The 27,991-nt window shown below is 44.6% G+C and overlaps 3 protein-coding genes and 1 pseudogene across 3 annotated transcripts; 3 read left to right on the top strand and 1 right to left on the bottom strand.

Annotated features, from left to right (window-relative positions):
• The first annotated feature begins 8,715 nt into the window (after positions 1-8,715).
• Positions 8,716-21,872, top strand: CENATAC (centrosomal AT-AC splicing factor). Its single transcript, XM_045556327.1, has 11 exons — positions 8,716-8,895; positions 9,007-9,170; positions 9,603-9,701; positions 18,368-18,434; positions 18,514-18,576; positions 18,919-18,983; positions 19,135-19,240; positions 20,245-20,275; positions 21,273-21,362; positions 21,445-21,577; positions 21,662-21,872. Exons 1-11 carry the CDS (start codon positions 8,776-8,778, stop codon positions 21,723-21,725), a joined length of 1,002 nt encoding a protein of 333 aa, XP_045412283.1. The 5' UTR covers positions 8,716-8,775; the 3' UTR covers positions 21,726-21,872.
• LOC123643084 lies at positions 14,496-14,596 on the top strand (annotated as a pseudogene).
• RPS25 (ribosomal protein S25) lies at positions 21,842-23,832 on the bottom strand. Its single transcript, XM_045556329.1, has 5 exons — positions 23,700-23,832; positions 23,366-23,461; positions 22,740-22,923; positions 21,997-22,095; positions 21,842-21,888 (listed from the first exon to the last, which is right to left on the bottom strand). Exons 1-4 carry the CDS (start codon positions 23,700-23,702, stop codon positions 22,001-22,003), a joined length of 378 nt encoding a protein of 125 aa, XP_045412285.1. The 5' UTR covers positions 23,703-23,832; the 3' UTR covers positions 21,842-21,888; positions 21,997-22,000.
• Positions 23,833-23,876: 44 nt separating this feature from the next.
• On the top strand, positions 23,877-26,916 carry TRAPPC4 (trafficking protein particle complex subunit 4). The gene is made up of 5 exons (XM_045556328.1): positions 23,877-24,369; positions 24,530-24,704; positions 25,426-25,529; positions 26,197-26,323; positions 26,573-26,916. The coding sequence occupies exons 1-5, from the start codon at positions 24,195-24,197 to the stop codon at positions 26,649-26,651; spliced, it is 660 nt and encodes a 219-aa protein (XP_045412284.1). The 5' UTR covers positions 23,877-24,194; the 3' UTR covers positions 26,652-26,916.
• The last annotated feature ends 1,075 nt before the right edge of the window (positions 26,917-27,991 follow it).

The raw sequence follows: 27,991 nt of genomic DNA, 5'->3' as shown, positions 1-27,991 counted from the left end.
CTCACTTTTTCATCGTTTCTCCCTGCCCTCCTTGCTGGTTATACATTCTGATGTAGCTCCTGCCTCATCCTGGAAAAACCTACCTCAGGCAAGGCTCTTTCTCTTTGAGCCTCAGTGTTCTAATCAGGAAAATAAGTTAAAGATGCCGTTCTTAGTATCAGGGTGGGAAACAAATGGGATGAAATAGGGTGCCTAACACGGAACTTGGTTCATGGTGGAAGCTAAGTATTAATAAATGGTAACTATCTCATTATTCATCGCGACGTCTAGGTAGGAGTCTCCTCCCTGTTCCAGGAGGCTGGTGGACCCATAATGGTCTGCACCTACTTTAAGCACTCCAAAACTCTTAGTAGTAGCCTAGACCTTGCTGTTGCTTAGAAACACTTTGATTTTTCTGTCCTTGACTCCCAGCTCCGCTCCTTCCCAGCAGATAACTTGTCCTGTACCAAACTGTGTCATCTTTGGTACAAGTTTTCTTAACATTTCTAAACCTCAGTTTCCTTGGTATGCAAAATGCGGATAATGAAAGCACACAGAGATTTGCTTTGAGAACTAAAGATACTGGAAACTGTGTAGTCCGGCATATTAACATTTACTGAGTGTTTATAATTGGACCAGACATCATTCTATGTACACTTGCAGAGTTAATTCATACAACCCCATTAAGGAATAGGTACTATTCTCTTTTTTTTTTTTTTTGAAGTGGCACGTTTTGGAAGAGGTACTATTCTCATTCTGCCTTTGAGTGTGGTGGCCATTAAATCTGAGGAGTGGCCTTCATTTCCTGTCCACTTATTCACCCCTTAACACCTTGCCACCTGGCTTACTGTGAAATCCAACTGCCTCCTCCCTGATCTCTGAAACATGGTACTCCGGCTCGGTGTGGTGGCTCACGCCTGTAGTCCTAGCACTTTGGGAGGCCGAGGCAGGAGGATTGCTTGAAGTCAGCAGTTCAAGACCAGCCTGAGCAAGAGCAAGACGTCCCCCCACCTCCATCTCTACAGAAAACATTAGCTGACACCACTGCACTCTAGCCAGGGTGACACAGTGAGCAAGATCCTGTCTTTGGAAAAAAAAAAAAAAGAAAAGAAAGAAAAGAAATGAAACATGGTACGGCTGAAAAGCACAACCCATGTCCTACCAGACCAAGATCTTTGCATCTTGGAAGACAGGTCTCAGTTTGCTTGATTTGTACATTTCTGTGACAGACACGAAATCCCCACTCTACCCTGTCACCTCTCCATCACCACCACCTCTGCTCTTCCCACCCCCCAGCCTGGCTCCAGCTCCTTTATTTCTAAACTTAGTAGTGCTAGGCCAGGGCTCTCACTGAGACTGCACTGACCCTAGAAGGCACTGCAATTGCCACAAATTTGGGAGTGTTATGGCTACTGGTAGTCGGGCCCAGGAATGTCAGATGTCCCCAGTGCAGGAAGACAGTCCCTCACCTTGAAGAACTGACCCCTAGATCACAGGCCATTTATAATAAATGAGCTGTGCCAAGAGCTTAACTTGGTTTTACACCTAAGCAGAAAACATTTGTTGCATCATTTTAATAGACATTGAATTTTCCAGGAATGCAACTATTATGTTAAATGAAGGAAGACTGTACTTTTTTTGGTTTGGAGGCTTATCAAGAGTTGTTTGCCATTTTGGAAAATCACTTCACTGACAGCAGAGCTGCTCTGGTATTTTCACATGCCTGTACCAGTTTGTGTTTGTATCTACGGCACTCAGGGATTCCATGTGTATAAACAAATATACTTATTTAGCTGTTATTTCAAGGTAACTAATATAAAGAAAAAGTATTTTTAATATCGATTTGAATATCATCTCTTAAATCTAAGCTACTCATAAGTATGCAAATTTTCAACTATCTCATGTCTGCAAGTGTAGTTTGTCCACTGAAAAACATTTTATAAACTTTTCTCCCCTTCTTTTTCTGTTATTATAGTTAGAACATTATATTGATCTTTTAAAAGTTATACGTGTAGGTCGGTTATTTTATCAATAAGATTCATTTCAGGGTAGTGAAGATGGCCTTGTAAAGTATTTGTCCCATTCCTAGGCGTGAAGATTGACAGGGTAAAGAACCACTAAACTAAGCAACAAATGAGATGCAGCCCCCATCCCACAGGGGCTCACTTAATGGTGCTACCGGCAACCGGGGAGAACAACACAAAGGTATAAGTGATGTTCAGGTCCAGACCCCTGGAGCCTAGCACGGGACCTGTTAGGTAGTGTCTTAGTCTGTCTTGTGCTGCCACAACAGAATATCACAGACTGGGTAATTTATAATGAATAGAAATTTATTAGCTCACAATAAAAAAAAATTAAAAAATTAAAAAAAAGAAAAAAAGAAATTCATTGGCTTACAGTCCCGGAGCCTGGGAAGTCTAAGATCCAGAGGCTGCAGCTCATGAGGGCCTTCTTGCTGCATCACCCCATAGCCCACAGTGGAAGGGAAAAGAGGGCAAGAGAGTGAGAGAGAGAGAGAAAAGGGAACCACACTCGCTCTTTTATAAGGACCTCACTCCTGTGATAACAGCATTGAGGTCAGGAGTTCAAGACCAGCCTGAGCAACAGCAAGACCCCCACCTCTACAAAAAAATAGAAAAAATTAGCTGATGCCACTGCACTCTAGCCAGGGTGACAGAGCAAGCAAGACCCTGTCTTTAGAAAAAAAAAGAAAAGAAAGAAAAATGAAACATGGTACTCCTGAGAAGCACAACCCATGTCCTACCAGACCAAGATCTCTGCATGGGGGGGGCAGAGCCCGCATGGCCCGATCACCTCTCATCAGGCCCCACCTCCCCAACACTGTGGCATTGGGGATTAAGTTTCCAAAACATGAACTTTGGGGCACACATTCAAACCACAGCGGGTAGTAAGGCTGCACTGTTTCCCATGCATTATCACTAGTCACGTCCGTAATAGGCAGATTCCACGTTCCCTGAAAGCACAGAGAAAAAAGCAATTAGCTATGACTGAAGTAGCTGGGGAAGGCTTCTCACAGGAGGAGATGCTGGAACTTGGTCTTTTTTTCAGGTCTGGAAAACGACAGCTAGTCTTTCTTCACAAGTGCCCAAAGCCAACCCTGGTCTGTGGGAGCTGCTAATGCAGCAAGGAGGCATAAGCGAAGGCTGGGGAGGTGGGGAAGATCCGGGATAGCATGGGAAGAAGAGACTACTACCAAGGAAAAGATGGCACAGGCATTTGCACATGCCCTTTCCCTAACCCACCCACTTTCTTCTCCTGGACTGTCTGGATGCTAATTTCTATCTGACAGCCACTGGACGAGTGGGTGGGGGGACCAGGCCAGGTCACTTGCTCTGAGCCCACCCAGTGCTCTCGTGGAGCCAGAGCCCCTCATGTACCACCCTAGTCCATCCAACTCTCAGGAAGGAGCAGGTCCTAAGCTCTGCTGTCACCTGATTTGGCCACAACTGGTCCACCTCATCTGCACTTTGTGCACATCCTCATCACTGTCCACAATCCTGTCAATGTCTGGTTTAGGGTGCAAATGGATCCCAAGAGGCAACAGGTCAGAAGAAAAGAACAAAACCATATAGCCTTTGTGGAAAAAGTAGCACTGAGAAAAACCTGCCTTTGCCCACTTTGCTCTCTAATAAAAGATCATACTTGGCCAAGTGCGGTGGCTCACGCCTCTAATCCTAGCATTCTGGGAGGCTGGTGCAGGAATTTGAGACCAGCCTGAGCAAGAGCAAGACCCCGTCTCTACAAAAAATAGAAAAAATTAGCTGAGCATAGTGGCACACGCCTGTTATTCCCAGCTATTCAGGAGGCTGAGGCAGAAAAATCGCTTGAGCCGAGGAGTTTGAGGTTGCAGTTGAGCTGTGATGATGCCACTGCACTCCAGCCTGGGTGACAGAGCAAGACTCTGTCTCAAAAAAACCCACAAACAAACAAATAAAAGATCATACTCCTGTACCCTCACTCTTTTTCTTTATTCAACAACTATTTGTTGAGCATTGATATGCCAGGCCCTGTGCCAGGTGTTATGGATACAGTGAAAGACAAAGTGGTTGCTCCCTCACAGAGTGTTCAGTCTAGATGGAAAGGCATTAAACCAATTATTTGCAACAATGCACAATGGTAATAAATATTAGTAAGCTAAAGATTGGGTCACTGTGAGAGAAAACAATATGGGTATCCAACTTAGACTGGAGGGGACATGAGAGAAGACCTTTCTAAGAAAGTGACATTTTAACCAAGACTTATATAAGTAGAAGTTAGCCAGGCTAAAGAATGGGAAGGAAAACAGAGGGAATAGAAAGGATAAAGCCCTTGAGGTAGAGAGTCACCTTGGCCTATTGAGAGACCGGGGATAAGACCATGAAAAATAGGCCTGTAATCCTAGCATTCTAGGAGGCCAAGGCAGGAGGATCACTCAAGGTCAGGAGTTCAAGACCAGCCTGAGCAAGAGTGAGATCCCCGTCTCTACTAAAAATAGAAAGAAATTAGCTGGACAACTAAAAATATATAGGAAAAATTAGCCAGGCATGGTGGCGCATGCCTGTAGTCCCAGCTACTCAGGAGGCTCAGGCAGAAGGATTGCTTGAGCCCAGGAGTTTGAGGTTGCTGTGAGGTAGCCTGATGCCATGGCACTTTAGCCCAGGCAACAGAGCAAGACTCTGTCTCAAAAAAAAGAAAAAAAAAAAAGATCATGAAAAATAGATTATAGTAAGCAATGGGAGAAATAGCCAATGTGAAATTAGGGAGGGAAGCAGGGACTAGACCAGGTAGGCTTTTCTAGACTATGAGAAAGGATTTGGATTTTTTCAAGTATAGTGGAAAGTAACTTAAGTAACTGATATAACCCATTTGTAATTGTTGCTGTTGACCATGATCAGCCACTCACTGAAAGTGGCTTGTTGGGGGAAGCCAACATGGAGGCAGGAAGATCCATTAGGAGGTAACTGCAGTAATCCAGGCAGGCTGGGGCAGCAGCAGTAGAGACGGAGAGAGGCAGATCAATATAATGATGTGTCTTGGGGGTAGAAAAAACAAGTCAATAGGACTGACTGGATGCAGGAGGAGAAAAGACAAGGATGATGCCGAGGTTTTTGGTTTGAGCAATTGGGTGAATGGTGAGGAGAGGAAATCTGTAGAAGTAGCAGGTTTGAGCAATTCTGTGTTTAGAATCTATGAGACAATCAGGATGGTCACGTCAAGTAGATAGTTGTTTAGAAGAGAAGCCTGGGTTGAAAACGTAAATACAGTTGTGAGTCATAAGTATATCCATAGTATTTAATGTCATGCTCTATGTAGGGCATAGAAAGATATTCACAATACGCTGGGTGTGGTGGCTCACACCTATAATCCCAGTGTCTCAGGAGTCTGAGGTGGGAGGATTGCTTGAGGCCAGAGATCAATCTGGGCAACACAGTGACACAATCCCTGCACTTGAGGGGCTTTTCAACTATTGGGTTTTCAACTGACTTACTAAACAAAAACGATGACAGGATGAGCAAAAGATCTTGGAGCGAAGAAATTAATTCTGCAGGGACAACTCTGGAAGGCTTCACAAAAGGGGTGACATTCCATTCTTTCAATAAACATTAATTCAGAGATTACCACCAGATAAAGTCCCCAGCTTCACGGAAATGATATTCTAGCTCACATTTCAGAAAGAATACAAATTATTTAGAATTAATAAGGAACTTATGAGACAGAACTGAAAAGATGACCAGTACGGTGATTGATGTCTGTAATCCCAGCACTTTGGGAGGCCGGGGAGGGAGGATGACTTGAGGCCAAAAGTTCGTGACTCGCCTGGGCCACACGGCAGGACACTGTCTCTACAAGAAATTAAAAAAATTAGCTGGGCATGGTGGCATGTGCCTGTAGTCCTAGCTACTAGGGAGGCTGAGGCAGGAGGAGCCCAGGAGTTTGAGGTTACAGTGAGTTACGATTGGGCCACTGCACTCCAGCCTGGGCAACAAAGCAAGACCCTGTCTCAAGACAATAAACAAATAAAACAAAACTGGAAAGAAGAAAATTCCAGGCACAGGAAACCAAGGGCTGGGGGGAGATGCTAAAATTCATAGGAGCTATAGGACTATTGGAATATTGCTCAGAGGAGGGGTTCGGGGTAGTCAGCCAAGGGTAGAGGAGAGCCAAGGAAGTTGGGAATCATACTGTAAAAGGCTTTGAATAGCTTGTCAAGGGAGTTTAGATTTGTCCTGATGGCAATTTAGAGGCATTAAATTACTGAGGAAAGTCATTTTGTAGACTTTCTTAAAACCACGGTGTTGAGGATATATGGAGCAGACACTTGGAAACCAGTTAGAAAGGTTTTACATGAATCCAAGCATGAAGGGAAAGAAATTGAGATGAGGTACACTCTGAGTATAAAAAATGGAGGAAGACTTTAAACATCTCAGAGTTCAACGAATAAGACAACTTGAGCAGGGTGGATATGGGGTTGAGTAAAAGGAATGTCCGGAGTGTCAAAGATAACTCACCCAAAACCTTAAGGTTTTACCTTGGTGGTATCATTCACCGGCAGGAAGAAACCAGGGGATGTCTTGAAGAGGAAGATGTTGAGTTCCATCTCACACTAGCAGAGTCAGACAGCAACTGAATACTTGGTGGTGGAGAATTTTAGTGAAAAGTTTCACAAGCAAAATTGCAGAGGATTAAGGAGTTACCAGAAGTTGAAGCAGATAGTATAGACTACTCTGAGAAGCATTGAAAACATGAGGGAAATGTATGCCTGGGCTGATCCAGCATTGGGGTTTGACAGAATGAGAGGTCTTGGAAGGTCAAGTGAAGTAGGGAGTTGCCTTGAGCGTGTAGCTGAAACATGGCCGGGATCCAGTGAGTAAAGTGAAGCCAAGAGGACCAGACCTAGACCAGTGCTTCTCAGACCTGAAGGAGCATCAGAATCCCCTCAAGGGCTCATTAAACCAGACTGCCGTGCCTCATACCAGTTTCCGATTCAGTAGGTCTGGGGTGGACCCAATAATTTTTATTACTAACAAGCTCCCTGATGCTGATGCTGGGGCATGGTAGGGGGCACACTTTGAAAACCACAGGCAGAGAGCAAAGCCTGTGGCAGCAGGCAGATGTTAAATAATTTTCTATGTGAAAGGATAAAAAGTCAAGTCTCCGTCAGGAATGGAGGTCCCTCTGCAATTAAAGACTAGATTGAAGCTAAGGCTGCATGGGAAGATGGAAAGTGGTAGTCAGAGTAGAACTTCAGAGTTTGCATCCACAGAAGGAGCAAAGTCCAGGAATGACCCTGCCAAGGCAATGACAGGAGGTCAAGGAACTGAGTGTTAGAAGGGTCATCAAAAGGAATTACAGCTGGCAGAGGCTGGAGTCCAGAGCGCAGCTCCAACAGGAAGTCAAGATCTTAAGGAGAAGCCGGGCGCGGTGGCTCACGCATGTAATCCTAGCACTCTGGGAGGCCGAGGCAGGCGGATTGTTTGAGCTCGGGAGTTTGAGACCAGCCTGAGCAAGAGCAAGACCCCGTCTCTACTAAAAATAGAAAGAAACTAGCTGGACAACTAAAAATATATATATATAGAAAAATTAGCCAGGCATGGTGGCGCATGCCTGTAGTCCCAGCTACTTGGGAGGCTGAGGCAGGAGGATCACTTGAGCCCAGGAGTTTGAGGTTGCTGTGAGCTAGCCTGGTGCCATGGCACTCTAGCCCGGGCAACAAAGTGAAACTGTCTCAAAAAAAAAAAAAAAAAAAAATCTTAAGGATAGTCTGGCTACTCTCTGGGCCTGAATCCTGTAGAGTTGACCGTGTACAGACCCACAGACATGGCAGCCCGTCCAGGTTAGTGCACCAGAACTAGTAACAAAATCTAAGGGAAGTTTGGGATTCTGGGCCAACTCTGTCTACTTATCCTGTAAGTAAGGTCTGCGCTAGGCCCCAGGCTTTCTGCGGGAGTCTCTAGGGTGATTACAGGCTGGGGACTTCAGCCTTGTGATGGAGCAATTCATCTTAGCCCCTAAGGTTTAGGGAAGCAGGACCAACAGGGAGAATGCTGATTCTGGGAGAAGGAGCTCGCAAAGAATAAAAATTCCACTACAATTGCACTTTTACAGATTAAAAATGACGACTAACTCCCAGCAACGATGCTGCACCTTTTGCAGCATACCCTTTACGACTTTACAGGAGCCGCGGTCAGAACACCCTCTGGGGCGACTGTGATTAGGTATTAGATCATGGTCATCTCCAGCAGGTGTTTCCCAACAGCCTGCCGGTACAGAGCAGCACCAGCGCTGGAGGTGCTGACTCCGCTACTCCACATCTGTGCAACCTTCCACAAAGTTCCTCTACCTCCTCCAACCCTCAGGTTTCCCGCTTGGAAAATGCCGGTAAGACAACACACAGCGTTACTAGGAGGATTCAGTGACGTCACTAATGTAAAGCTCTGGACACACAGCGCTCGCCTAGAAATACCAGTTACGATTTGTTACGCTGTCTAACACGGGTCCTTGCCAATGCCGGAGACGTGCGTAGCCTGCGGCCCTCAGTGTGCAGCGCGCGCCGCATCCCCCTGGCTTTGCCGACCTTTACTTGCCCCTCTGCACTTGGGAATATGGCTGCCTCCGCGGGACCGGCGGCGGCGGCGGGCGCATCCGCGCAGCCGCAAAAGGTTTGCAGTGTCGCCTGTCTGCCGCAGGGGGCCGCGAGAGCCGCTGGGTTAGTCCCGCCCCAAGGGGTCAGAGGTCAGGGGTCACCGGTTGGCGAAAGATCGGCTGCTGCTGGCGGAGATACCGGGTCCTGGACCTATGACGCCGGCGCAGCGCTGTCCTCTGTGCCGCCAGACCTTCTTCTGTGGTCGCGGACACGTCTACAGCCGCAAGCACCAGCGGCAGCTGAAGGCAGCTTTGGAGCGGCTCCTGCCCCAGGTGCGGACGCGAGGCTGGAGGGGGCCGAGGGTGCGGGGCAGTGCAGGGCGGACCTGAGGGCGCGTGATTTGCGGGTCCCCTTCGGGGTCCTACGTGGTCTCTCCCCCGCAGGTGGAGGCCGCCCGCAAGGCCATCCGCGCCGCCCAGGTGGAGCGCTACGTGCCCGAGCACGAGCGATGCTGCTGGTGCCTGTGCTGCGGCTGCGAGGTGCGGAAACATCTGAGCCACGGAACCCTGACGGTGCTGCACGGAGGACTGCTGGAGCATCTGGCCAGGTGATAGCCGAGCTGAGGGCCTCCTCCAGCACAGACGCATGCATGAGTGGGAGAAGGGTTTGGGGTGGGTGAAAGGAAGGGCGCTTTTGTGACTAGATCAGGATGGATGGGTTGAATCACAGACATTGCCAACCTTGAGGGGGTAGGGGTCTTATGGCTGCCATGGTCCCAGTGGTGCTAGTGGTCTAGCTGAGAAAGCCAGCTTGGTCACCGCCCACCACCTCCCCTCATCTCCCATCAGATTCTCACAGTTTTATTGGAAGAGGGGAGGAGACTGGAGATCTTGAAGAGACTGGTAACTGTGTTCCTCTCTCAGCCTTGTCCCAGGCAGAAACCCAGATCTGTTTGCATTACTTTAGCTAATGAATGCTTAGATATCTGAGTAATACCTTATAATCTATTACTGAGATTATTCATCCTCTTCATTCTCAGCCCAGAGCACAAGAAAGCAACTAACAAATTCTGGTGGGAGAACAAGGCTGAGGTCCAGATGAAAGAGAAGTTTCTGATCTCCCCCCAGGAGTATGCACGGTAAGTCACTGGTTATGAAAAATGAAGTAGCAGAGTGAATTCTCTGTATCTTTGTCAGGTATGGGAGCTTCTTCTGTTTTTGGAAAGTTCAGCAGGGCCTTTGTAAGTACCTGCTCTCTTCATAGCACTTAGTATTCTAGGCACTATATTGGACACAAAAGAAGTGTGACAGAGTTCTTGAGATTTATAGTCTAGTTGGGGATGCAATTTAGCAAAAAGAGAATGGCATATAGTAAAAGTTGACTATAATCAACTATGTTAATGTGTGGCACAGAGAATTCTGAAGTCCTTTAGGAATAGAAGAGGTTGTTCATAGTGTTCAAGAAACTGGTGCTCACCCAATACCCACTTTTTGTAGTTTTGGCCTCTATTTAAACTGGACTCTGGAGCCTGAGAAACTGAAGTGCAGAAAGCTGGTCAGTATCAAGGGAGTGTGAGCCCTGAACTGCTTCAGGAAGAGAGCATAGGCAGCCTCACCATGCCACTTTTAATTGGGACCATACTAAGATTATGGGTTGTGGAACCCAAGAGGATCTCAGAGCCAAGTGTTACAGAAAAACTCATGGTATCGTTCCTACCTACTCAGTGTGGAGAATAATGAGGGGACAGTAAGAAATGCCTAAATTCTACTACCTTCCAATCTGTGGTTCAGACTGGGAGGAGACAGGAAACTGAGGACAAAAAGCAGTTACTCCTCACACCCTGACCCAGATCCATATGGTTTTTGGTGGGTAAAGGATAATTAAACAGAAAGTTATCATTGAGAATTATGAGGGTAGACCCTTTGATCTTATGGAGTGATTGCCAGGATATTTTAAGTGGAAAAGCAAGGTATAAAAGAACATATGTTACCTTTTGCATAAGAAAGAAAATAAAAAAAAAATACACATATACACACACAATTGACCCTTGAACAACAAGGGGGTTGTGACCCCCTGCACAGTTTGAAATCTGTGTATGACTCCCCAAAACCTTACTAAAAGCCTACTGTTGACTAAAAGCCTTACCAATAGCAGTCAACACATATTTTGTATTACAATAAAGTAAGCTAGAGAAAAGAAAGTGTTATTAAGAAAATCTTTGGAACTGCAAACTAGTATAACCTCTGTGGAAAGCAATATGGAGATACCTCAGAGAACTGCAAGTAGAACTACCATTTGATCCAGCTATCCCATTACTGGGCATCTACCCAAAGGAACAGAAGACATTGTATAAAAAAGACATTTGGGCCGAGGGCGGTGGCTCACGCCTGTAATCCTAGCCCTCTGGGAGGCCGAGGCGGGTGGATCGCTCGAGGTCAGGAGTTCGAGACCAGCCTGAGCGAGACCCCGTCTCTACTAAAAATAGAAAGAAATTAGCTGGACAACTAAAAGTATATATAGAAAAAATTAGCCGGGCATGGTGGCGCATGCCTGTAGTCCCAGCTACTTGGGAGGCTGAGGCAGTAGGATCGCTTAAGCCCAGGAGTTTGAGGTTGCTGTGAGCTAGGCTGATGCCACGGCACTAACTCTAGCCCGGGCAACAAAGTGAGACTCTGTCTCAAAAGAAAAAAAAAAAGACATTTGCACTGGAGTGTTTATGGCAGCACAATTCACAGTTGCAAAGATGTAGAAGCAACCCAAGTGCCCATTAATACATGAGTGGATTAATAAAATGTGGCATATGTTTACCATGGAGTTCTACTTAGCTATAAAAAACAATGGTGATCTAGCACCTCTTGTATTACGCTGGATAGAGCTGGAGCCCATTCTGCCAAGTGAAATATCACAAGAATGGAAAAACAAGCACCACATGTACTCACCATCAAATTGGTATTAACTGATTTAACTGACCAACACTTAAGTGCACATATAGTAGTAACATTCATCGGGTGTCAGGCAGGTGGGAGGGCGGAAGAAGGGTGGCTATATACAAACCTAATAGGTGCAGTGTGCACTGTCTGGGGGATGGACACGCTTGAAGCTCTGACTTGGATGGGGCAAAGGCAATATATGTAACCTAAACATCTGTACCCCTGTAACATGCTGAAATGAAATAAAAAAAGAAAAGAAAATCTTAAGGAAGTTGGGCATAGTGGCATGTACCTGTAGTTCCAGCCACTTAGGAGTCTGAGGCAGGTGGGAAGATTGCCTGATGTTTGAGCCAAGGAGTTTAAGGCTGCATTGAGCTATGATTTGATTGCCCCACTGCACTCCAGCATGGGCAACAGAGCAAGACCCCATCTCTAACAAAGAAAAAAATCATAAGGAAGGAAAAATGTATTTACTATTAAGTGGAAGTGGATTATCATAAAGGTCTTCATCATCATGATCTTCACATTGAGTAGGTCTGAAGGGGAGTAGATAGAAGAGGAATTGGTCTTGCTGTCTCAGGGGTGGCAGAGATGGAAGAGGTGGAAAAAGTAGAAGAGGAGCAGAAGAGGCAGACATACTCGGTGTAACTTTGCAGAAGTACATTGTAATTTCTGTCTTGTGTTTGGTTTCTCATTTCTTTTTTTTTTTTTTGTCTTGGAGACAGTCTTGCTCTGTCCACCTGGTTAGAGTGCAGTGGCGTCACTGAAGCTCACTGTAGCCTCAACCTCCTGGGCTCAAGTGATGCTCCTGCCTCAGCCTCCTGAGTAGCAGGGACTAAAGGCGCACATCACCACACCTGGCTAATTTTTTCTATTTTTAATAGAGACAGGGTCTTGCTCTTGCTCAGGCTGGTCTCAAACTCCTGAGCTCAAGTGATCCTCCTCCTTCGGCCTCCCAGAGCGCTAGGATTACAGGCATGAGCCACCATGCCTGGCCTCTTAATGATTTTCTTAATGGCATCTGGGAACTCTTCCGCTGCCTCTCCTGTCATCTTGACATTTTTTTAAGCCAAACCTCTTTATAAAATTATCAAGCCATCCTTTGCTGGCACTAAATTCTGCAGTTTTAGATCATTTCCTTTTGCTTTAAGTTGTCATACAGTGACTTCACTGTTTCTCAAATATAGGTATGCCTTATAACAATCCAGTACTCACATAAAAGCTGCATTTTCAATACAAAATAAAAAGGTATTTTGCAAGAAGTACAAGGCTTTTGTACCTTCTGGAGTGGCTGCAGTGACAGCTTCACAAGTTTCACCTTTTCTTTTTTTTACAATGGTCCTTCATTTATCTTGAAATGGCGGGCAACTGCAACTGCAGACTTCAATCTACAGTACTTATCAAGCAATTCAGTTTTTTCCTATAATGTTACTTATTATTTATTTATTTTTTATTTCCCACCCCTCCCTATTTATTTTTATTTTTATTTATTTTTTTATAATGTCACTTATAAGCACTCATAGAAGTGCTTCTTGGGAGCACTTCCAGCATCACGAGTGCCACTTTGTGTACACTCCATGGTGTTATTCAAGGTTTACAGTATCGCACTAAACATGAAAAATACGTGACAACTGTGAGCGTATTGCGATATGCAGTTACTGAAGAGATAACTCAGATGATTAGTATCACATGGCCTTTTAATCAGATACTGGCAACACTTAAGCTCACTGCAATAGCAACAGGAGGTGGCTACAAAATTATGATAGTAGTAGTACAGTATGGAGCATAGTTGATTTTAAGCAGTTATGATTTAATACTGCATCTTTAAGTTTGTTTTCATTTATCTTGACTGTGAATGGCACCACATATGTATGGTCTGTAAGTCTGTATAAGTTTTGATAAATTTTAACTTCTTATAATTGTGTATATTTTATGGTAGTAAATGACAAAATAGACTAGTGTCTACGTATATGTTATACATGCATGACATGCTTTTTTCTTGATTTTTTTTTTTCCATATTTCTAGGCTACATGGTTTGTGTGAGTTTCTAATTGTCATTAATGTCCAAAAAGTTTTGGAAAAAAATCCAATCCGGCCGGGCGCGGTGGCTCATGCCTGTAATCCTAGCCCTCTGGGAGGCCAAGGCGGATGGATCGCTTGCGGTCAGGAGTTTGAGACCAGCCTGAGCGAGACCCCGTCTCTACTAAAAATAGAAATAAAAATTATCTGGACAACTGAAAATATACATAGAAAAAATTAGCCGGGCATGGTGGCGCATGCCTGTAGTCCTAGCTACTCGGGAGGCTGAGGCAGGAGCCCAGGAGTTTGAGGTTGCTGTGAGCTACGCTGACGCCACGGCACTCACTCTAGCCCGGGCAACAGAGCGAGACTCTGTCTCAAAAAAAAAAAAAAATCCAATCCATGGGCCGGGCGCAGTGGCTCACGCCTGTAATCCTAACACTCCGGGAGGCTGAGGCGGGTGGATCGTTTGAGCTCAGGAGTTCGAGACCAGCCTGAGCAAGAGCAAGACCCCATCTCTACTAAAAATAGAAAGAAATTATATGGACAACTGAAAATATATACAGAAAAAATTAGCCGGGCATGATGGCACTTGCCTGTAGTCCCAGCTACTCGGGAGGCTGAGGCAGGAGGATCGCTTGAGCCCAGGAATTGGAGGTTGCTGTGAGCTAGGCTGACACCACGGCACTCTAGCCCAGGCAACAGAGCGAGACTTTGTCTCAAAAAAAAAAAAAAATCCAATCCATGTATAAGTGAACCTGTGCAGTTCAAACCTATGTTGTTCAAGGGTCAACTGTATTTGCTTATTTTTTCAAAAAGGATTACATAAAGGATAATCAAGAAACTACTGTGCTGGGCATATGACTCACATCTGTCTTCCCAGCCCTTTGGAGGCCAAGAGGAAGGACTGCTTGAGGCCAGGAATTAGAGACCAACCTGGGCAACATGGTGAGACCCCGTTTCTACAAAAAATTAAAAAATAGTGCTCGCTTCAGCAGCACATATACTAAAATTGGAACAATACAGAGAAGATTAGCATGGCCCCTGTTTTTTAATTAAAAAAAAAAAAATAGCCAGGTATGTTGACACACACCTGTAGTCCCAGTTACTAGGCAGGCTGAGGTGAGAGGATTGCTTGGGCCTGGGAGTTCAGGGTTACAGAGAGCTATGATCATGCCACTGCACTGCAGCCTGGGCAATAGAGCAAGACCCAGTCTCTTAAAAAAAAAAAAAAAAAAAAAACCTAATGAAACTGTTTACCTGTCAGTGTACCAGTTAATAGGTCAGAGGAACAGTGTAGAGGTGATAGGAATAGAAACAAGATTTCTGAGTATACTTTTTAAAATGTAGTTTTTACATTTCATATTTTATTAGTTTTTTTTTTTACTACGGGGACACTTTGCATTCAGAATCCAATATAAATATTTCTAATTAGACATTTCCATGGCTACAGATATTTGGTTGCTTGTTTTATATGCACAGAAAGAAACAGTTGTCATAACTGTAAAAAGCAGTACTTAACAAGTACTTTTAAATGATTGGAACAATTTTCCTTGAATATTACAATACTGCTTATTGGAAACTAGGTCACCCTACATGATGTTTTGATTTTTTTCAAAGGCATCACGAGTACTCTGCTTATTCTCTCATTCTGTATTTTTAGTTTTCTAGTTGAGCTAGTGACCATTTTATCAGAAATCGCGTGGTGGCTCACGCCTGTAATCCTAGCACTCTGGGAGGTCAAGGCGGGAGGATCGCCCAAGGTCAGGAGTTCGAGACCAGCCTGAGCAAGAGCAAGACCCCGTGTCTACTAAAAATAGAAAGAAATTATCTGGACAACTAAAAATATATATATAGAAGAAAATTAGCCAGGCATGGTGGTGCATGCTGTAGTCCCAGCTACTTGGGAGGCTGAGGCAGAAGGATTGCTTGAGCCCAGGAGTTTGAGGTTGCTGTGAGCTAGGCTAACACCATGGCACTCTAGCCTGGGCAACAGAGTGGGACTCTGTCTCAAAAAAAAAAAAAAAAAGAAATCATTTTAGCATTGCAATTTTAAAAAGTTCTGTTAAGAATAGATTATGATTTTCACACTTTTTTCACATTTTTTTTTAAAACAGGGTCTCATTATGTTGCCCAGACTGGTCTTGAACTCAGGCTCAAGTGATCCTCCCACCTCAGCCTCCCAAGTAGCTAGAATTACAGGCATGCACCACCACCCCAGGCAGCAGACTTTTTATTAAAAAGGTATCTAGAGATTCTGAATAGGCAACAAGCATACTCAGGGTAAAAGAAACAAAATAATAGAGGAGTCTGATAAAACACAAAGGTTTCTTCTGGTCCTCAATGCCTTCAAATATATATAATTTAAAATCCCACAGAATTTTAAAAAATCAGTTTCTTCCATTTTCTGGAGAGTCAGTTTCCAGGATCAACCCTCAGGGTAGGAGATCAGTCATCTGCCTTCCAGACTATCCTACAGAAAGTCTAGTTGTGCTCCACTGTGTTCTTCTTGGCCTGCTCACTCATGTGATGCATTCAGATGATGTTCATCATGAAACCTTGTTTTGTAATGTATTCCATCAAGTGGACCCGGAGAGAAACTTCCTGGTGATAATCACAGGATCCAAAAGTAAAGCAAAACTGGGAGTCTCTAGATGCCTTCTAGGCTGGGCACAATGGCTTACACCTGTAATCCCAGCATTTTGGGAGGCCGAGACAGGAGGATTGCTTGAGGCCAGGAGTTTGAGATCAGCCTGGGCAACTCTGTCTCATAAAAAAAAAAAAAAAATTGAGATGCCTTCTAGTAAGAAATGGACCTTGCCTTGGTAGAGATGGTTAATTGAGTTGTGATGACAGCCACTGGAGTAAGAGTACTTAGAAAGGGTCTGAGTACTAGATAGCTCCACAGCTTCTTCAGAAACATCCAAAGGATTCAAAGGCTTAGGTCACTTACACAGTGAATCAAAGTCTCGGTCTGGTAAAAAATCTGTTTCTTTCTGAAGCCCATCAAATTCCTTAAAATCCAGGGTTAAGGTCAACTCTTAAGTTTTTAAAAAGTTGAGGACACATCAGAAAAGACATCCATCCCAAGCAACGAAGTATTGCCTTGAGGGTATCAAGCTGTGGGCAAGTCCCTGCCAAACCATAGCTCCAAGCATGGGATACAGGTAACAGGTAATGAATCAATGTGGTGAGAGAGATTGTATATAAGCGTCTACTTTTTTTTTTTTTTTTTTTGAGACAGTCTCCTCTGTCACCTGGGCCAGAGTTCAGTGGCATCATCATAGCTCACTGCAACCTCAAACTCATGGGCTCAGGTGATACAGGTGCATGCCACCATGCCCAGCTGATTTTTCTATTTTTTGTAGAGACGAGGTCTCACTCTTGCTCAGCCTGGTCTCAAACTGCTGGCCTCAAACGATCTTCCCACCTCGGCCTCCCAAAGTGCTAGGATTATAGGTCTGAACCACTGCACCCAGCCTACTTTTGACTTTTGAGCATTGTAAATTGTCAAGCTCACACACACAACAAGGCCAAGACCCAACTGATTTGACTGGTAAAGACACAAGATGACACTTTGAGATTTAGATGGTTTATTACCTACGTAGGACGGTGAAGAGGAGAGTAAGACCAACGTGCCAGTTTCCCAGGTCCTTGTTTCACACACCCAAAAAGACCACATTGAAACAAAAAGGGCTGGATGACTACAGTGTGAGTTGTGGGATACCCTGTTGCTGGGGAGCCAATTCTAGTCTGGAGCTAAGTGAGGTTTTTTTTTTTGCTTTTAAATTTTATTTTTGGTAATTTTTTAAAACTAAGTGATTTTGTATTCTGTAGCTGTAATCCGAGAGGGATGGAGCAGAAAGGCTCAGGTCTTATCAGAACCTGGGAGTTGATGAGAAACTGCCTTGTGACAACCTCTCAGGGGAGATAGGGAGGCGAGTGGGAGCTGGCCTCATAACAACTTAATACAGGCCTCCCATCCTCTTGTGTTCCAGGAAGGGTCACACAAGGCATTCAGCCAAGACTCTGCTAAGTTGTGGTTCAAGCCATTGAAGGACATGTGCAAGTTTTAAACCACAGATTACTTAAAATGTGCCTTTATAATGGCTAAGTGGTCATGCTTGGGATTGGTAACCAAGAGTCTAACAGTCTTGACACTTCATATGCCTCCTGAAGTGAGGCAGTGGGAGTTTCGTCAATGTGCTATTCCTGCCAGAAATGTTTAACCTGAATCTTATCACAAGGAAACTGAAGAGTTAAGAATTTGGGATAGTGTGCAAGATCTGGCCTGGATTCTTCAAAGGATTCAAAGTTATAAATACAGAAGGAAGCAGGACTGCTTCTAGACTGAAGGAAGACTAGAGACCGAACAACGAAATTCCATGTGACCTTTGGTTGGACCTTGGGATTGGGGGTGGAGGTAGAGAAGGCATAATGTACATCAAGTCTATAGACATATAAAGTATATGTCTATACTCACTAGCCAACTATGGGACAATCTGAACATCAAAAAGAATAACTGATTTTCTTAACTGTGGTAATGGTTTCATGGTTGTACAGAATGTTCTTGTTCACAGGAGATACATGCTGAAGCATTTAGGTTTAAGTTGTATGAAGTTTAAATTTTTGTTTTGGCAAAAAGTTAACGTGTATCTATAGAAAAGAAAGAAGAGGAAACCAGTATGGCATAATGTTCACAGTGAATCCAGGTGAGGGGTATACCCGTTCACTGTACTATTCTTGTTTCTAAGTTTGAAATTTCTCAAAATTAAAAAAAAAAAAATCTACTGGGGAGCTTTTTATAACTTGTGGGGCATGGGTTCTGGGCTGATTTGCCCGTTTTCTTCTTAGATTCAAGAAATCCATGGTGAAAGGTTTGGATTCCTATGAAGAAAAAGAGGACGAGGTGATCAAAGAGGTAAGTTAAAGGCAAGGCCTCTGAAGGAACCAGCCCCCATGATCATCCTGTACCTGTCTAAGCAGCCTCTCGCCCACAGATGGCAGCTCAGATCCGTGAGGTGGAGCAGAGCCGGCAGGAAGTGGTTCGGTCTGTCTTAGAGGTTGGTTCCCCTCGGAGGATCCAGAGGAGTATCCAAATCCACTGATCCCTGGCTTTCCCAGGTCCAGCATTTCATGAACCAGCTCTTCTAAGAGAACTCTTGGACTCCATTCCTCATCTGCTTGGCCTGAATTCCCTTACCTGTCTGCCAGCAGGCAGGCCTAAGCAGTGAAGATGTGGACAGGGCAGGGCTGGGAGGGAAGGACAAGTTTGCAAGATGGGCAGTACCCCCCATATGCCAATTTGTTGCCTTCCTGTGATACTGGGCCTGGAGGGTGGGGACATAGCCTAGGCAGGCTCTTAAGCATCCCAGACACATTTATTTTTCCTGAATCAAACTCAGCCTCAGGCAGTGCCAGACCCAGAAGAGGGCTCTTCAGCACCTGGAAGCTGGAAAGGGACAAACAGGTAGGATTTTTAGGGAATCTCTTGTTGGGAGTTTGATATCCTAGAGCTGTCTGTAATCTTTTGCCTGGGAAATGGGAACAGATCTGATCTTTACCATCCTCATGGCTCAAGGACCTCATCTGCCAGCCTGGCTCATGTTTGTCTTTTTCAGCCATGTAGCGTCCAGTTCACAGCAGCCCTCATACTTGGATCTGCCACCAGCTCCAGAGCTTGACTGGATGGAGACAGGACAACCTCTGACATTCATTGGCCATCAGGTACAATGGAGAAGCAAACCAGAAAAGGACCAATGCCCCCTCAGGTCTCAGGGCATCCTTCTCTCTTCTGATTTTCCTACCTATTCTCCTGGTCATTTCCTGTCCTCTGCAGGCTTTTCCCTCTTACTGCACTGTTCCCTATTGTGTTCTCAGACCTCTTTCTTGCCTTCCATAGTGATATTATCCACACCTGTTGCCATCATTGCCATTTAGAGGAGTGGCAACTCCTAAATTTTGCCCTCTTCAGAACTTACAGTTCCAGCTTAATAAAGGGCATTTATACTTAAAATACTCCACAGGCACCTGAACCTAACCCCTACCTCTCTTGCATTTCCAGTCACTATAAATGCAGCTCCTTATCTCCTCTTCATTTCCAACAAGTAGTCAATTTTACCTTCTGTTTGCCTCTGTTCAACCCCGGACAATTTCTACTCCCCTTGCAGTCCCGCCCCAAACACACAGAAAATCACTGCATCACCTGCAACTTCATGCTCCACACTCCAGCTGTACTGCGTTGCTCCCTCCCTTGATACAGTTGCCACTGCCTAAAATATACTTTGCTTCCCTCTTTCCTCATCCTCTAGTTAAAAACCTTCAGCTCTTAGCACAAATGTTACTTTTTCATAGAAGGCTCACCTGAACAGGTCATCTCTATCAGAAGTGGATGTAGCACCATGTAAAGCTGCAAATGTAATTTGTGTAATTTATGCTTAACTCTCTTCTTATGTACGTACACTCTGTGAGGGCAAGGTTTTGTTCCGCTGGCATGTAGTAGGCACTCTACTTTTGGACATCTCCACTATTAAGAGTGTGACCCGCTTGAGGACAGTACTGTCTTTCGGTGATTTATTGTGCTCTTAAGATTTAACATCAACTGGGGAGAATTAGCATTGTGGCAGCAGTCACACCCATCTCCTTTAAAGTTGGCTTTGTCTCTAATTATGAGTTTCCTATCATCTCTTGGCTTTCTTACTTAGGATTTTTCCCCCCATTTCCAACTATAGGATATACCAGGACTTGGTAACATCCACTCAGGTAAGGTACAATTATTCTTTTTTTAGAGAAAAAAGTTGACTAAGATTAAGTATATGTATTTGATTAAGGACATATCCAGAATATGTGAAGAACCCCCAAAACTCAGTAAGAAAACACCCAGTAAAAACATACAAATAGGTGTTCGTCATTAGTCACTAGGGAAATGCAAATTAAAGCCACGATGAGATACTATATACATAATCAGAATGACTAAAATTAAAGACTGATCATACTAAGGGTTTGGCAATGATGTGGAAAACTGAAACCCTCACGCACTGCTGGTGGGGATGTAAAATAGTACAATCACTTTGGAAAACAGTTCAGTATACACCTACCATATTATCCAGCAATTCCACTCCTGAGTATTTTACTCAAGAGAAAAGTAAGCCTGTGTACTTGTACACAAATCTTCAGAGCAGCTTTATTTCTAGCACCCCAAACTGGAAACAATGCAAATGTCCACCAACAGGTAAATCGATAAATAATGGAATAACATTTAACAATAAAGGAATTATTAATACATGCAACACAGATTAATCTCAAAATAATGATAAAGGCCAGTCACACTTCCCCCCAAAGTATACACATTACTTACAGAAAATCCTAAAAAATGCAAACCAACAAAAAACAGACAAGTGGTTGCCTTAACAGGGGGAAAAGGTATAGGGAGAAGTGGGATTTTGATGGGCCACGGTGATACCTGGGGGTGATGGTTTCACTCAAAATCTATCAAATTTAAATGTGTGCAGTGTATTATATGTCAGTTATTTTTAAGGCTATTTTTAAAATAAAGCATATCGTAAGTAAGGTATGTTGCTTTAAATTAGCTCAGGGCCTTCAATTTCCCAAGCTCCAGAATTTCTGGGTTTTGCTTTTGAATGTTTCTAGTTTTTAATTGGGAGGCAAGTTAACAGCTAGAGCAAGTTTCACAATAGTCCGAAGTTAAAAAAAAAAAAAAAAAGCCTTAATTTTTTATTAATGGGTCTTCCTTTTCCAGGTGCCACACCTCCCTGGATGGTCCAAGATGAGGAATACATCTCTGAGAACCAACAAATAGGACCTTCCTATGAAGAATTTCTTAAAGAAAGTAAGTAAACTAATTCAAGATGGGCAGAAAGTTCTTTAATAGTAATCTTCACTCTCAAAATTATTTCCTTATCATTGCACAGAAGAGAAACAGAAATTGAAGAAACTGCCCCCTGACCGAGTTGGAGCCAACTTTGACCACAGCTCCAGCACCAGTGCAGGCTGGTTACCCTCTTTTGGCCGAGTATGGAATAATGGACGCCGCTGGCAGTCCAGGTATGGGTCCAGTGCCAGGTCTCCAACCTACCACCCCTTTGGAGATCTCATCCTTTATCCTGTTAACTCTTCATCTCCTTTTAGGCATCAATTCAAAACCGAAGCAGCAGCAAGGAACAAACAGCAGTCACACAAAGAAAAAAGCTAATTGTTGCCCTGTTCCCCATAAGTCTCCAAGCAAAGTCAACACATCCATACCCACTATTATTCCTTCCACCAAATCCTTTGTAATTGCCTTTCTTAGGAAACAGACATACCCATTCATTTGATTTAATAAAGTTTTATTTTTCCAAATATACAGTTTGTTTGACCTGTAAAAAAATTAAAAAAAGAATCAGAACCATAAAGCCTTGTAAAAGGGATGTCTACTTCCTACACCGTGAGTCCCTGGGTTCTTGAGTCCCTGGGTTCTTGCTCACCTCTTCACGCATCTTCACCAGCAGCTGGGGCATCTCCACCCTTGGTATTTCTGGTGTAAATTACTTGAGCTCTGTGCTTTGAAACCAGCTTGATAAGTCCTAGGGCGAAAGGACAGAGGTTTTCAGTATGCTCTCTCTCCCTCCCCAAAAAAGAATTGCTCGATTTGAAACAGTTTGGTAACAGAGGTAGATACACCTAGAGATGATCATCTTCACTTACCCTTTAAATTAAGGGCCCATCACGTGCTCTTGTAATAACCACTCTCTAGCATTTTGCTATAACTTTAATTATCAGTCACTATAGTCTTCATTAATGTGAAATCATGGTAATTAGACCCACTATCAATTTCTAAATGTAACAAACACATCAACAAAAGTTATTTCATCATAAAGATTTTAAATTAAACATTTTCAAAATTATTGTAATTTCTTGAGTTATTTAAAAAATACCGTTTCTTCTGCAATTCTGTCCTTTTATTCACTTGAATCATAAAGGATTCTTGGGTTTCACTATTCACTGAACTGCCACAGGAGATACATGGCACAAAAATGGCTTAAGAACCCTGCTAAGAACCTATCTCAGGAATAAAACATTACAATTATATCACTAACAGCCAATGGTTAGGCTACATACCTTTAAAAAAAAAAATTCCAACTGCTTTTCCTGTAAAAGCACTTAAGATTGCTAACATGGTTAAGACAATTTAACCTGCAAAAGGACAACAATACAACACACTCCTCACCTTTACTAAGGAGCTCCTGAAGGGCTGCCCTGGCCAGGGAACCTCGAATCTTCAGTCTCTCAGAGACCACAGCTGGGGTTATAAGCTTATAGTTGGGAACTTCCTTACAGAGCTTGTCATACGTAGCTTTGTCAAACAAGACTAAATTGTTGAGCTTGTCCCGAACTTTGCCTTTGGACCACTTCTGCTCACCAAACAAAACAAGAAGTTAGTATTCCTGGCAGAAGCACCCCTTCCCTCCCAACAATCTGTGTCAGAGAAATCGCTCCCATTATCAAAGATAAACTATAGATTACAAAAACAAACGATACATCTTTGGGGCTTTGGAACATGGCCCAAGCCCCACAGGATCTGTTAAAAATAACGCGCTAGGCACTGGAGCACTTGATACACACTTGTTTCATTTCCATAACCTTAAGTAACATATACTATCGCATCCTTCAAATGAGAAAAAAAAAGAACTCTGATCCCACACAGAGTAGACAAAAAAACAATGACGACGATAGGTTAGACTCTAACAACTTCTAATTGTAGACCCCACAACCTGAAAAGCCACTTGCTATACTAAAAGGCTAGGGGAGGGCACCCCCAGTCTCCCTCACTCTTAGAGGGAGATTCACTCCTACCTTCTTTTTGGCCTTGCCCCCAGATTTGTTCACTGGGTCTTTGTCTTTCTTGGCCGACTTTCCGGCATCCTTCTTCTTCTTGTCGTCCTTGGGCGGCTGTAGGAATTGAGGGGGAATACAGTCTGATCATAAAGTAATCCCAAGCTCCCCTAATACGCCCCAGCCCCAGCCCCGCAAACGCCACTACCGGAGCACATGTGTGAAGAGTGAAGTAGCGCCCGCCCAGAGACCCAGCCCGGCAGTCCAAGGAGCCCTCCCGCCCACGCTGCCCCCACTGAGCCCTAGCAGCAACCCCACTCTCAGAACCCCGCCGACTCGCGCCCCTGATGCTCACCATTGCGAAGCTTGGAGAAGCGCCGCAACTGCAGCAGCCTCGTTAAGATGTCGGACAAAAAGGAAACGCTACTCACGAACAGGCCCAGAAATCTCCGCCCGCCGTGAGTACTTCCGGGGCAAGGGGCGGAGCCACGCACAGGGCGTTCTCTCGCGAAGAATTCTTAATAGCCAGAGAGAGGGTAGAAGTGGACTCCAACTCCCAAGCCGCGCCTCCTAAACACTGCCCTCGGCTTGTTGCACTTTGCCGCTAGTTGCGAAGCAGTACTATAGCGCTGTCTTCTGGCACCGAGACAGGAAAAGCAATTTACCTGGTCCCAACGTCTACCTTTCTGGCATTACTAACGACCAAGCATGTCGCTCCAAGCGCGCAAGCGCCCCAGGGGGCGACGCGGCGGTGCCGGGTGGAGAAACGTGGGGTGGGGCCGGGGGCGGGGACTGTGAGTGCGGTTCCGGGGCGAGGCAGAATCCGAGTGCTCCGGCGGCGGCTGCAGCAATGGCGATTTTTAGTGTGTATGTGGTGAACAAAGCTGGCGGCCTGATTTACCAGTTGGACAGCTACGCGCCACGGGCTGAGGCTGAGAAAACTTTCAGTTACCCGCTGGATCTTCTGCTCAAGCTGCACGATGAGCGTGTGCTGGTTGCTTTTGGCCAGCGCGACGGCATCCGGGGTGGGCTAAGCTGGGGCCTCGGGGGCGGGCCCCGGTGCTGCGAAGTGGGCTGGTGTGTAGGTGCAGGGCTGGGGAGGTATGGGGGTCAGTCCGGGTCCCTCGTCCCTCGGCGGAATCCCCGGGGCTGGAGCTTCGCTGACCGTTAGCTTCACCCCTGCAGTGGGCCATGCAGTGCTGGCCATCAATGGCATGGACGTGAACGGCAAGTACACAGCCGACGGGAAAGAGGTGCTGGAGTACCTGGGTAACCCTGCTAATTACCCGGTGTCCATTCGATTCGGCCGACCCCGCCTCACCTCTAATGAGAAGCTTATGCTAGCCTCCATGTTCCACTCGTAAGTCCCCCCGTCTCCTGAGCAGCAAGTCGTCGGTTCTTGTGTTATGAAAAGAAAAACGACTGATCCAGTGTGTCTAGGTTTTAGGTAATATTGGCAGTGATGTGATCTTGCTTAAGTCAGCTTTTCTTCTCTGAGTCTTAATTTCTTCAAAAAAATCCAGTTAAACTAAATGATCTTTTTAGTATTTTTTACCTTTTACCAAAGGCGTTGCTCTGAGTGAAGAACTACAAGATTTTTGAAAAATTTTTACTGCTGCCAATTATGTTATGAGATGTGCTGGCCTACACTTAGGAGCTAAATAAGCATGGCATATATTCCCAGAGTGTTCGTTTTATCCAAAGTTGAGTTTATTTATAATATGTAAAGAGGATCTCACTGTTGCCCTGGCCGATCTGGAACTCCTGGTCTCAAGGGATCCTCCCATGCCAGCCTCCCAAGTGGCTGGGATTACAGGTGCCACGCCCAGCTCCATTTACCCAAATTTTTCCATGTAAAATGTCATATAGTTAAAGTATGTAACGTAAAATAAATGCAGTATTCAAATGAATTTAAAAGAAATGTTGACACTGCTGCCAACAGCTCACACTACCTTCCCTACTGTCCCAGGCTGTGATGTGAACTCCTCAGCAAATAGTGTCACTTCAGTGGAAAACTTTATGAGGCACACTTCCCTTACAGCAGTGGGGTACAGTCCCAACTTTGCCTTCTTTGCATATAGGCTCTTTGCCATCGGCTCCCAGCTGTCTCCTGAACAGGGAAGCTCAGGCATTGAGATGCTAGAGACAGACACATTCAAACTGCACTGCTTCCAGACACTGACAGGTATGCAGCTCCAGGTAGGCCAGAGGGATGCAATGGGGCAGGTTGGGGGAAGGGATTGACCAAAGGCAGCTTTGGTGAGCAAGTACGGGGGTGGTGTTGGCTTTTGCTGGGGCAGTTCTACAGACACATCTATTTGTTTGTTTTGTGAATACAAAGCCAATATTTACTCTGAAGCTGATTTTGTCCACGTCACCCAGCATGCTCAGCACTAGTTATCTGTGTTCAGATAAAACTCACCTTAACGCATTTCACATTGCACACATTTTGGAAAGTGGTGTTCCAAAATGAAATTTGAAAGCCAAGTGGAAATGGCCTTTGGATAGAGAGTGTCATTGCTTCACTCCCTTAATTTACACTATTTCAAACTGCCTGAGTTTGTCCCCATTGTTTCTGCTGAGGGACTCCAAAATAGGAAGTATGTGGCAGAGCTAGAACTTAAAGCCTGGTCTCAATCTGCTGGGTGACATAGTAAAGTCACTTCACTTCTCTAACGTCTCTAGTCTCATCTAGATTCAAAATCTTGCCTTTCTGCATTATGTAGCAACAAGGGTAAAATAAAAAATGGACTTATGAAAGTGTTTTCTGAAGTCAAAACTGCTGTACAAATAACAAGATGACGTTATTTACTGCATTCTGAGCCTTCAATTACCATTTGTGGTTTCTACAGGGATCAAGTTCGTGGTACTGGCAGATCCTAGGCAAGCTGGAATAGATTCCCTTCTCCGAAAGATTTATGAGATTTACTCAGACTTTGCCCTCAAGAATCCATTCTACTCCCTGGAGATGCCCATCAGGTAAGTGGCCCCATTCCCCAGATACTGGTCAAAGCCTCCTTGCCCCTCCCTGTGTGCTTTGCCTAAAGTCATTTGAAGTATAATAGAATATTACTTGTAAACAAGACAACAGTGAATAGTCCTTTATCTATAAATAAAGCCCAGACTTTCCTTGGGGTTCTGCCCTCGAGCAAAGTTTCCCCTGGCTTCAGTGGGGAGAGAGCCTCAGGCCTCACGGTTTTTTCTTATTGTTTCTTGGGCCTGGCTTAGGTGTGAACTCTTTGACCAGAACCTGAAGCTTGCCTTGGAGGTAGCAGAGAAGGCTGGGACTTTTGGACCTGGGTCATAGGCCAAACCTGCCTTGAACCCCCAAATTGTGTTCCCACAGCAGGGGTCCTGCTGTTTCCACTCCAGTGGAGATCCCAGCAGCCTTGTTGGTGCACTTGAAAATGAATGCTGAGCCTGATAACATGTACTGATCCTTGAGCCTTAACACCATGCTCTTTCCTTCTGTATATATCATGGTCCTACTTTCTGACTCTGTACAGATTTATTTATGGAGGAGGTAGGTCTGTAAATGATGTAATAAATATTCCTTTGATCCCAGTGTTTGCTATCCTAATTGATGGTTCTCAGGGAAAGGCACAGGAAGAGAAACCAAAATGGTTAGAGAATTCTGGAAAGATGATATTATGTTCTAGTGGAAAATGCAACAAGTATGTGTTCATTAAATAAATGAACATAAAGCCTATGAGTTCAAGGTTGCAATGAGCTGTGATTGTGCCACTGTACTCCAGCCTGGGCAATATAGCTAGACCCTGCCTCAAAAAAGAAAAAAAATATAGGCTGGGCATGGTGGCTTATGCCTGTAATCCTAGCACTCTGGGAGGCCAAGGTGGAAGGGTTACTTCAGCTCTGGAGTTTGAAACCAGACTGAGCAAGAGCAAGACCCTGTCTCTACTGAAAAATAGAAAAATTAGCGGGGCTTCGTGGTTCGCATCTCTAGTCCCAGCTACTTGGAAGACTGAGGCAGGAGGATCACTTGAGCCCAGGAGTTCGAGGTTGCTGTGAGCTATGATGATGCCACTGCACTCTAGTTGGTGTGACAGAGCAAGACTGTCTCAGAAAAATAAAATAAAAAAATAAATGAACGTAAGACTTTGAATGTCTAGTCCCAGAATTGCTGCTGATTTCCTGGGGCCTTGGTGGGTGGTGGTGGTAATGGTGTTGATGGAACATTTATCAAGCACTTAGAGCCAGGCTTTACTGCTTTATCTCATTTAATCTTTACCCTAACCCCAGAGGGTACATTCTGTTACAGACAAAATTTAGCAAGGTGCAAACTCTGCTTCAAAGTCTTCAAGCTGGTTACTGACAGCCTGAGTTTGAACCCAGGCTTTCTGACTGTACATTCATCGAACCACTGTTATACTGCCTCCCTCCATCAAGTTTTTTAACCTGCCCAAAACCCAATAGCTTCATCTCTAAAATGATCGTTCAGCTATACAGTGTTCAGTTGAAGACAGAGGAGGCATGAACTTAAAAAAGTCTATCTACACTTTAGCTTTCACTTTTCTTCCAAAAGGAAGAAATGAAGTTTTTTCCTTTTGGGGTAGAAAGAGCAGGTCTTGCAGTATTTCCCAAGAAAGTTGTCTCTGGCTTCTAGTACCCCTTTGAAAGAATGGATCA

Source organism: Lemur catta, chromosome 7 (genome assembly GCF_020740605.2).
Source record: "Lemur catta isolate mLemCat1 chromosome 7, mLemCat1.pri, whole genome shotgun sequence".
NCBI lineage: Eukaryota > Metazoa > Chordata > Mammalia > Primates > Lemuridae > Lemur > Lemur catta.
Note: the sequence above shows the minus strand (reverse complement) of the source record. Positions and strands in the feature narration are given on the sequence as shown.

Excerpts from the sequence above, each read along its gene's own strand:
- CENATAC (XM_045556327.1), top strand. The coding sequence starts at position 8,776 with ATGACGCCGGCGCAGCGCTGTCCTCTGTGCCGCCAGACCTTCTTCTGT. Across the intron at positions 9,702-18,367 it reads TCCCCCCAGGAGTATGCACG|ATTCAAGAAATCCATGGTGA; the intron begins GTAAGTCACTGG and ends TTTTCTTCTTAG. Across the intron at positions 20,276-21,272 it reads ACTTGGTAACATCCACTCAG|GTGCCACACCTCCCTGGATG; the intron begins GTAAGGTACAAT and ends TTCCTTTTCCAG.
- RPS25 (XM_045556329.1), bottom strand. Across the intron at positions 22,924-23,365 it reads GGGGCAAGGCCAAAAAGAAG|AAGTGGTCCAAAGGCAAAGT; the intron begins GTAGGAGTGAAT and ends TTTGGTGAGCAG. Across the intron at positions 22,096-22,739 it reads TCAGGAGCTCCTTAGTAAAG|GACTTATCAAGCTGGTTTCA; the intron begins GTGAGGAGTGTG and ends CTTTCGCCCTAG.
- TRAPPC4 (XM_045556328.1), top strand. The coding sequence starts at position 24,195 with ATGGCGATTTTTAGTGTGTATGTGGTGAACAAAGCTGGCGGCCTGATT. Across the intron at positions 24,705-25,425 it reads CTAGCCTCCATGTTCCACTC|GCTCTTTGCCATCGGCTCCC; the intron begins GTAAGTCCCCCC and ends CTTTGCATATAG. Across the intron at positions 26,324-26,572 it reads TCCCTGGAGATGCCCATCAG|GTGTGAACTCTTTGACCAGA; the intron begins GTAAGTGGCCCC and ends GGCCTGGCTTAG.